Here is a 10,945-nt window from a genome sequence, read left to right on the forward strand (position 1 = left end):
CCCGGAAAAGGGGGGGGGGGGGGGGGGGAAACAACCCACCCAGGCATTAGTTTACAGGGAAAAAAAAAGGAGATTAAAAGAACTGCTGAATTTATGAAGTCAAACAGAAAAAAATGCTAACTGTCCATGTATAAGTCCCCCTCAGTAAAGCACACAAGGGTGAATAGAAAGATTATTATACAAAAAAATATTGAAAATATTATTTCTGCAGTTAGCTCACTCAAGGGTGACTTTTAAGTTAAACACAGAATCACAGAATAGTTTGGGTTGGAAGGGACCTTAAAGAGCATCTAGTTCCAACCCCCCTGCCATGGGCAGGGCCCCCTTCCACTAGACCAGGTTGCTCAAAGCCTCATCCAGCCTGGCCTTGAACCCTTCCAGGGATGGGGCATCCACAGCTTCCCTGGGCAACCTGTTCCAGTGCCTCACCACCCTCCCCGTGAAGAGCTTCTGCCTGATGCCACACTGTTTTTACCAAGAACTCAAGAATTCTTCTAGAAGAAACATACATTACCTGTGCAAAACAAGTCGGGGCTACATTGCATAACCACAGAACCGCAGACTTGGCAAATGTAAAAGAAAAATAACTCACTCAAAGCAGAATTTCCTGGCATTAAATATGATGTTAGGCTGCCCTCCTCAACCATGAATTTGAAGGATTCATGTCCTTCCTTGAATAAGTGTTTCAGTATTTGTAAACCATTATGAAAAGTGAAACTACAGAAGTACAAGGTAATCAATAATTAGTGTTCATTCAAGTGTAACAGTATCAGACATGAACCCACTGCTGCGTGAATGCTCATCACAGCCCATCCACAGTATGGATGCTCCCATCCAGTGAAAAATATGCACAGCTGGCATGCAAGTCTCTCAAACTGCTTTTGAAATAGTTCAAACTGCCGCACTCTGGCCATAAGATTCCTTTCCTCCTTTCCCCCCATAGCTCAAAATAGAAAAGATAAACCTAATGCTATCTCTGCTTGCTTCCCCTCTAGATCTTAGAATGGTATTACAGTGATAAAAATTTTTAAAGGACACTCGCGTGAGAAGAGCGGAGCTCAAGTGGTTCTTTAAAAAAAAAACTTATGCTGAATTCAGGAGAACTCTGTTGCCTCCTGAGCTGTGCCCTCCATGAAAGGTTTTCCCAAAGCCTGGGCTTTGGAAATTTTTTTCCCCATAGACCACACTCATTCAACTGACTTGTAACACATAGTATTTTATTTTAAACCTGATGCTGTACCTTCTCACCTTGCTGTAACTCATGACTCAGGAATAAACAGCAGCTCAGAGACAGAGGATTAACTTCCTTGGAGCAATATTAGATTAAGTGGCAGCATATAATCTGAGCAGAGGATGAGTCAAGAACTTCAATAAACCCAGTAATGCAGAACTGCCTAAAGCTCACAAGATAAGTGCACATTTCACAAACAGATCTGGGCACGCCTGGTTGACATTGCTGCGTAGCTATAGTGACTGTGCAGTATACTAGGCAACAGCAGCAGCTGGCTCTCCTGTAACCATACCACCCTCCATCTCCTTAGAAGCTCAATTTATGCAAATTAGAATGGTATCATCCTCATACTCTGCATCGGTTTCAGGTATGCAGCATAGATAATGAAGACATTTGGGAACCACGGCTCATTTGAGAGGGACACTTGCACACCACTTCCAACACCAATCACAAGTGCTACGGAGGCTCAAAAAGAATGCACATATTAAATGCGCCAATTTGAGCATTTTAATTTACACATATATCCCCTCAACTGTAGTGAGCCATTTTCAATATTAAAGTTTTCTGCTTCTATAAAACTTTCCCACAATTTTTGCTAACCACATTAAGCCATTTAACTACACCTCTCACTAACCTCTGTGTGCTGTCAGATAACCATTGTACTTGAGTTATTCTAATGAGTAGGTATCTCCATATCCCAGGGCTCTGTTCACATTAATCTTTTCCTTAACAGGTGAGGTAAATGCCAAAAATTACAGTACAAAACCAAATTAGATGTTTAGGATTCAGTTTCTGGTGTAATTTCCAAGCTTTTTGTTACGCATCCTCTAGGATGTTTCAAATCATAGGCCCACACAGTGTCTATTCCCTCTCCAGCAGTATGATCTGGGATCCAGTAAGGGAAAGGAAAGCGGCAGGCAATGATTCTGGCATTACATTCAAGTTCTTCTTCTAGCTTCTTCTCCAACTGTGGCATCTGTTGAGCAACAATAAAAAGCTTTCAGAAGCAGTCAAAAACAGCAGCATTTTCTTTAGAAACCAACTAAGTGTTGAAGAGAAGTCCAAGGTTTAAGGAATTTTTTTAAAAAGCTTAGGAAAGTATTCATGATAGACATTTTTGTTTTGCTGCATTGACAGAGAATATCTAAAACTAGCAAACGGTTATTGTGTCCTGATTTGTGAGGTCGAAAAAATTATAACTTAAAGTTCTCAAAATTCAATCAAAAACTGTAGATAAACCCTTAGATAAAAACCCCATAAACCAAGAAAAGACTTTTCATGTTCCCAGTCATGATTCTGTTCAGTGAGATTCTTCTTGGTAGAGAATGAGGGTTCAGTCCCTGAATTTATGCTATTTATGACACCCCAAGTTACGTGAACTATTGAGTGATACTCAAATTCCCGTTTCTCATAGTTTCCAGCCAGACGCCCAAGACAGATCTTGGGACGCTCAAAACACCATACAGCCGTGAACATATGGTCACTGGTCTGGTCACTGCACGGGGAAGTACCGGCATGTCACACACCACTGAAATGGAGCTTTGCTGGCTCCAGCCTGTTACCATAGGCACAGTAAATCCCTGCAGCTGTACGGTATGAAGCAGCATACAGCACTGTGCAACTCTCCTTGGTGGAACACCTACAGTCTAGCTATCCTCCATTTGCACAAACTGAGCGGATGCGAAGGCCGAGGGCAGGATCACTTCTCTCCCAGAATGGAGCAACACCCTGCCCCATCAGATACTCTGTCTCCCATAAGTACTTTGCAAATTCTGATGTGGATTAAGTGTGAAATGAATTAACACATCTAGACTTCAAAGGAATTTCTTTCCAAGCCCAGAGAGTGATTATGTTCTGAAAAAAAAGTGAAACTTTACAGATTTAGCCATTTTTGTCCTTTGGAAAAGTTTGATGTTACGCTTAAGTACATCAGTGCACATTCATTTGGAATTTCTTTTATTCCTACATACTATATCTACCTCAGGGAGCAATTATAACCACCACCTCCACAGGTTCCTTCTATTACATGTAAAAATCTATTTACTTTGATATCATGACATAACAGGTGCTAAAAGGTTAAAAGAACAGTAATTATTTGCAAATACAGTTCAATTCAAGTCACAAAGGACACAAAATGAATAAAAAGTTCAAAGAGAAAAAAACGCATAGAAGATTATTAGAAAACAAGACTGACTGAAGGAAATGTATTTCCAAAGGCTGCAGACTGTTTCCACTATCACATACATGCAGGGTGTACCTTTGATGTAACATCCTATTAGAGCTACATTTAAGCTTACAATGGAATATTTTAGGAAAATTACAGTCAGAGCTAGTATCAAAGCGTTACCTCTGAATATTTTTTATCATCCTGTGGTCTCATTTAATCCACACAGCAAATGTTTTTAAACATTTTTGCTACTGCACCTTAAATAAACTAGAAAAACAAGCTCACTTTGGTATCTCAAAATTGAGCTGAGACACCAGAAAAGGAAGAACTAAGGTGTTACAGAAATTACAAATTTAGACACAGCCTAACTCTTAATCAGTAATTATGAAAATTAGTGACAACTCATGTCTATGTTAGTTCAAATTAGAAATCGTCGTTAATAGTTCAGCCAAAAAGAACTGTATCCTTGAACCAAACAGTCAACCTAGTTTTGAAGCTGTCTCTCTCAGTAACATTAGATTCTAAAATCATACTGTATTTTACATCAGGCCAGCATTGGTTGGGTTTTGGGTTTTTTTTGTATGTCTACATAGATACACAGTTTAGTGAACCTTTTGTACAGCATGTAATCAGTTGAAATACACAGAGGCTGTGAACATGAAGACCTGCTACGGATTCTGTCATCCCACCTTTCAACAAGTAAAAGTCTTTCTGCAATAACTCAGATAAACACACCTTCCCCCAGACGCTTGCAGGAACAGAGAGGTCTTAGTCTTCCCTGAAGATCAATAAATCCGAGTTCTGTAAGCTAATCTTGGACATGAAATAAAAGCACTGTGTGACAGCATCAAATTAGACCAGGATTATTAAAAAAGCTGCAGAGATATATTGCCCTCAGTAAAAAAGAGAAAATGCATTAAAGTTTCTAGAAAATCAATTTAGTCATTCAGGAGGCTAAGCATTCCCAACTTCCGAAGTCAATTTAAAGGGGATCACAAGCAAACTAATGCTCAGGAAGCGCAGTAGTTCATATGCTTGAGTCTGTTACATTTATGACAGCATTTTTACTGGAAGAATTTGGCTTAGTATTTACTGAAGTTATTCTGAGCCCTATAGCTACTCTTCTATCACAGCCGTTACCAAGTTATCCCACTTTATACTATTACATTTAAAGTTAAGCCAGGATTTCTGCTAGCTTTACTCACATTTTCCCAGGGTATTTGTTTATTTATTTTAGTTTACGGAAATGTCTTTCTTCACCTGCACTTTTCCCCTCAGTGCAATTGCAGAATTTCTGACTGCAAATTCAAATATTTATAGTGCCCCCTTCTGGAACTCAAGCTAGTGAGCACATAGCATCCAAACCTGACAGCAGTGACAGCCCAAGTACCATCGCAGTTCTCACTGATACACCACCCACAAAAGCAGAGGAAAAAAAGCATCGCACTTCAGTTTACAACACGAGTTACAATTTGGACCTGAAGCAGGTATTTAATTCCTATACTGTTAAAGAAAAGGCAGAGAATAGGGAAGCTTTATTATGCTGCTTGTTGCATCTTCCTGTTACTTCTACAGAAATATTACCACCATATGTTATATGGTATGGCATTCACTTATCTCATCGCACATCTGCCTTAGTAGAGGAAGAAGCAATACAGAAGCACTTTTAAGATATTTCTGCTTCACTCCTCCATATGCATTCAACCTATGTAAAGGATCCTAATAATAAATCAAAATATCAGGAACACTTAAATATTTTGAATATTTTTTGTTCTGTTCTAGTAAAAAGAGAAAAAGAAAAATGAAATCAAGCAGAAAGCCAAACTAAATGCAAAGTCTGACCAAATTTATCAAATACATCACTAAAGCAAGCACTGCGCAACTCAACGTCTACAGCAATTTTGAAAAATGCGTGTTCCCCAGGCACCACTACAAACAAAGCCTTCCTAAAAGGCAAAGAATTTCGGTGTTTCCACTCCAGCAATTATACCTGAATTATGTGTCTCCCTTCCTAAACCCTCACAGTCTAACACGAGCAAGGGATTATTTCAGTGTACCAGCTGATGGCCTATTGGAGGTGATCCGGGTTTTGGAGCAGAATATAAGCAAAGTTCAATACCCTAACAAGGTTCTGAAAAATCAGCTGTGGCCAATTTCCTACTCCATCCTCTCCCTTCAAACCCCTTGTTTTTTCAGTATGAAAAACTGAAATTTTCAAGAACCGATGTATCGCCTTCCTGCCAAGCAACTTGAGCACAAGTTTTCATTTTAGTTCTGAACTAATGGACGGAAAATACTTTAAAAAAAATTTGCATATTTTTAGAGCTCCATTCTGCATACCGTCACAAGTTTTAACAGGTTTTGCCATAGACATTAATAAGCAACATTGAAGTATCAAAATATTGGTACTAAATACCCCTGAAATTCTGCAGGTCGGTTCATTTTGCAGATGAGTATGTTAACACTGAATGACTTGATATTAAAGTAGTTAAACAATGCAAAAATAGTGTACTTACCATTTGAGGTACCCCAAAAACAACAACATTTGTATAATGTGAAAAAGAAACCTAGAAGAAAATTTGAGAACAAGCCTTAATCAAAATAGTATTTATATTTGGAGAGGTTCTCACCATTCTTTTCCCCTCATCCCTCTCGCTGCACTCTTTTCAACACAGACTTAGACCGAAAGAAAGGAGACCCCGTGTCAACTTTGCATCACACAAATTTCCACATGAAGACAATTTCATATTGCTAAACAGCAAAAAGCTTCTACTGCCTGGCAAAAAATATGGCACCAAATCTAGCAGCATGAAAAGTATCCATTTAGAAAAAACGTACATGATTTTACTCATGGCCAAGTTTTTCTACAACTCTTACACACGTTAAAATGAGGTATATTTTAAGTTTGCTCCCATTTTTTTTAAATGTTAGCTACCTATTAAAAATCCCTAGGAATTCCAATGCTTAGGTTCTTCCAATTAGTGCCCTGAGGTTTCCCTATGCAGTTTACACAGCTAGAAAAGAACATGTCTAGTGAAATGTCAGATGAGACCGTGACCGTGCACATTAGGTGAATAAGAATCTTGCCACTGACTCCACAGAATCAGCTCTCTGTGACACCCGACATTACAGCACCCCACATCTTTCAGCAGGCACAAGCATGACATCACATGCACAAAACCAACAGAGCAGTGTGTTGTGCTCTCTGTCTAGTTTCTATGGGCTCAAGGACTTCTCCCAAAGCCCAGTGCAGCACCCTATGGGCAGTCAGCATTTTTGTTTTTTCAGGAAAGTGTCTCCAAATTACGTGAAATCTCTCTAACATCCCAGATTCATTATTACACACTCCACCACCTACCTTCCATAAGTCAGAAATATAAAATTTGGTGTTCTGATGTACCCCATCTCTCCAGGCACGATATCTGGAGTACCAGACTAGCCAGGGATTTAATTCATAACCGACTGCTTTGAATCCCCTTTTTGCAGCTGCTATCACCTACAAGGAAAAAAATAAACCTTCATTTACAAGCAGAGAAAGCGTATTCATCTAAACAGGAGCACATAGTTTTATTTACAATATAAATCAAAGGAACTCACTTTTCTAAGTCACTCCGGTTTGCATCGCCAAAAGGTTCGTAGCATAGTGAAGAAAAACTCAAACTACGTTTTACTACTATGACCAGTCCCATTGAAATGAATAGATTTAGATGAACAAAATTAACCACTTAAGCATTCACAGGACAAAGCAGTAAGCTTGTAGTATGCCTACAGCATATATAAAAGTTTGATTTAACATATTCATGACACTACCTTGGAATTACAGAGTACCAAAATTGATCATGCAGAGAACAGTGAAATACACAAGCAAAAATAGTCAGTTAGAGCATTTCTGACAAAAATGGTCAGAAAAGCAGTGATGGAGATGCTTGAAAGGCCCATGAATCAGAGCCAAAATGACCTACCAATAGAAGATGTATTTAAGTAGCCTGTTCACCTATGTTTAAAAAAAATAGGCCAAAAATTAAATGTAGGTTAAAAAAATTGAAAAAGCCCCCCTACATAAAACTCACAGTTTAACCTTTCTCCAATGCTAAACTTCATACATCATTTAAAAAGGCAAAAGGTAATTCAGGTAACAAACAGATGTTCGAAGACACTCCTGTAAATTAGAAAATTAGACCCTAAGATTTAAAATTGCTAAACTATAGAACAAGTGGTGCTTGAGGACATGGTCTAGTGGGTATGGGAGTGTCAGACTGATGATGTCAGACCAGATGATCTTATAGGCCTTTTCCAACCTTAGTGATTCTGTGAAGTGTATTCGACCAAGATCAGTCTTATTTTTTAGGGGAAAAAAAAAAAGGAAATAGAAAAAAGCACCAGTTTCTAGAATTAAGGTTTAAGTCATAATTTAAAAGGCTACTGCTGAATTTTAATCAGGAAAATCCTGATGAACTGTGAGTTATAGAACAGGCAAGGTGAAATCAGTAGGAAGTACACATTTCTTAATAGAACTTCTCAAACAGCATGACTTGGACAGTGCATTTCACACTATTAAAATAAAGCACCTTCCATCATGCACACAGCATTTGCAAATACACTGAAAGAATCTGATGTTTTTACCATGCTTGGAAAGAAAAGATATGGACATATTTTATCCACCAATTACACCTGAGTAAGTGCTAAACATTTTAAAGCATCTGAACAGAAACTCATATTTTTTCAGGACAGATGCATTAAGACCACACCAAGCATTCCATTTCAGGCACACGGCCCTCTGAGGAGTCTTCAGTCTCCGTTTAGGCAGACACACACATATATATGTAAAATCAGAATTAAACATGCCATGCCTAGTCAGATTATGTGCCTCAGAGGAGCATCAACAGACAGAATGCTGAGTAAAGAGGTGAGCTGGTTTTGGCTGGGATAGAGTTAATTCTCTTCTAGTAGCTAGTATGGGGCTATGCTTTCGATTTGTGCTGAGAAGAATATTGACAACCCACTGATGTTTTAAGCTGTTGCCAAGCAATGTTTACATTAAGCCAAGGACTTTTTCAGTTTCTGATACTGCCCCTGTGTTCCCAGCTGCTTCTCTACTAGAAGCTGGGAGGAGACACAGCCAGCACAGCTGACACAAACTGACCAAAGGGGCATTTTCTTCCCTGAAATGTCATGCTCAGCATATAAGTTGGTGGGAGTGGGCCAGGGGGGTCTCACTCTCCTAGTCTGGCTCATGCTGCTCAGGAACTGGCTGGATGTCAGTCAGCAGGTGGTGAGCTGTTGTACCATGCTTTCTTTTCCATTATTTTCATTACATATTAGTAGTAGTGATAGTTTAATTACACTTCAGTAGTAATGTTAGTATTATTAGTATCATTATTTATTTATGATTATTAAATTATTCTTATCTCAACCCACAAGTTTCCTTGCCTTTTCCTACAGTTTTCTTCCCCATCCCACTGGGGAAAAGGGGAAGTGATTGAGCAGCTGTGTGATGCTTAGTTGCTGGCTGGGGTTAAACCACGAGAGAGGGCATGACAGACCGCAGCTCTCTGGTATCTACATGCTCTTCTCTGTTCCCTGCTCAGGTACAATTCCTTCTAAGCTACCTTCTCAGATTTTGATTTTCAAATCAAATTTTTTAGTGTGGACAAATGGTTGAATAGTTCACATTAAGTATGGACAAACATAGCACTTAAAAAAGCTTACTTGTTTCCATCAAAAACCCACTTAGCGTGCCATCCTGCTGCTAAAACTGACTTGAAGCACATGGTTAGAAAATGGTACACCAAACAGCACAACAACAAACAAAACCCACCCCATTCTCCACTATACTCTCACCACCACATTTCACAAATAGGCATTCAATGTCCTGGAAGCACAGTACCACTTGGACTTTGGTGATTCTCACCATTTGTCTTGGTAGTTATTCTAGTTTCACCACACTCATTTAAAGCAGGGCAGCCAGCACTGCACAAAGGTGTGAAGACCACAGTTCTAACAATACCAAGATTTTTATGTTTGTAATCCATCACTCATTTCTCATTCTTGCTTGTTCTTCTATCACTTTTATACAACGACCATAGAGCTGCAGCTCCAAAGCACAGTGCTGTTTAATCTCACAGCCTCGCGCGTTGTGGCTATAAACCTATGTGGAATCACAATACCAATACTTTGACTGCACCTTTTCATGTGAATGCAGTGCAATTCCCTCCAGCCAACAGGGTAATGTATCATTTTGTACACTATTTTGTCAAGCTGCAGGTAAGGCGGAAGCAAAAGTATTGATTAGTCACCTGAACTGAATTGTAAACCTTTCTGAGCTTTGAGCCTTTTCATAAGGCACAAACAAACACACTGGATGCTAAAGACAAGACATTCATTAAGTATGAGAAGACAGCAGCAGCCACAGCTAGAGCATTTGGCACTTTTTTGAGAGGCGACATAAACGAAAGGCAACATCCTTAACTTACAACACGGCCATCCCCGCTACCAATATCGACTAGGGAGCCGCTTCTGTTTTCTAACATTTTCAGCACATTCTGGATCTGAGTGGAAGTTGCAGGAACAAAGGGCAGGCACACTTTCCTCAAAGCCGGGATCACGAAGGGGGTGACCACAGCGTACAGCACAGCCAAGGTCCCACCAACACCAGCAGTAACTAACAGTCCCCAGGTTCTCTTCCTGGAGCTGCCCTCGACATCCACATGTAGGCCTGCTGCAGGACTCTCGCTCACTGGCACCTCAGACATCACACCTAGAAACAGACATTAAGAGAGTATTTTCTCCAAGAGCTTTACTACGTGCTCAAGACAAAGCAGTGTATTACATCAAACACATAGCACATCATAAAAAAAAAAAAAAGAAAAAAGCCTTATAGCCCGCTAGCTGACTTCTAGACCTTGGGGAAACGTTACTGCTTTTGAGAAACTGAAGCGCTGGGATTATTTCTCCAGGCGGAGGACGCAATTTCCGTTTAAGCCGCTAGTGCATCCAACCCGGCGGAGCAACAGCGCGCCCCGCAGCAGCTCAAAGAGGCCGCCGAAAGAGACCTCTCGGTCCTGGACCGCCCGCAGCCTGCACCGAGCAGTTATTAGCCCGAGAAATTATTAGCCTTCCCTTCGCGAGAAAGGTTTCTCAGGAGTACAACAACCCCAGCTACCAGGCCGCCTGTTAAGACACCCGCTGTCCACCAGCGCTCACCCTACCACAGCCAGCGGCCTCTCCCGACCAAACACAGCCAGCAGCCTCTCCCAACCATAGCAAGCAGCCGCTCCCGGCCGGCACTATTTATAGAGGAGGGCCATACCACTTCGCCGTGTGGCGAGGGGGACAGGGGGCGGGCGGAACCTTTCTGGAGACGCTTCGGAGAGGAGCGGCGCGCACCCTTTCGCCGTGTGTCTGTCCCTACTCGCTTACGTCATCCGGTGCAGCCCGCTACTACCGCGCTTGACGCCCGTATTCTACCTAGTATAGTACTCGCCCCCTCCCGCAGGTGGCGGATGGGGCAACTCCCAGGGTGCCGGACGCTTCCAGAAAGGTCCGCT

The 10,945-nt window shown here is 40.8% G+C and overlaps 1 protein-coding gene across 1 annotated transcript; it reads right to left on the bottom strand.

Moving 5' to 3' along the window:
• Positions 1-2,009: 2,009 nt before the first annotated feature.
• LOC104507493 (protein FAM173B-like) lies at positions 2,010-10,150 on the bottom strand. Its single transcript, XM_010148800.1, has 4 exons — positions 9,872-10,150; positions 6,757-6,894; positions 5,915-5,965; positions 2,010-2,207 (listed from the first exon to the last, which is right to left on the bottom strand). The coding sequence occupies exons 1-4, from the start codon at positions 10,148-10,150 to the stop codon at positions 2,010-2,012; spliced, it is 666 nt and encodes a 221-aa protein (XP_010147102.1).
• Positions 10,151-10,945: the final 795 nt, after the last annotated feature.

The sequence above is a fragment of the Eurypyga helias genome, unplaced genomic scaffold (genome assembly GCF_000690775.1).
Source record: "Eurypyga helias isolate BGI_N326 unplaced genomic scaffold, ASM69077v1 scaffold1333, whole genome shotgun sequence".
NCBI classification, from domain to species: Eukaryota; Metazoa; Chordata; class Aves; order Eurypygiformes; family Eurypygidae; genus Eurypyga; species Eurypyga helias.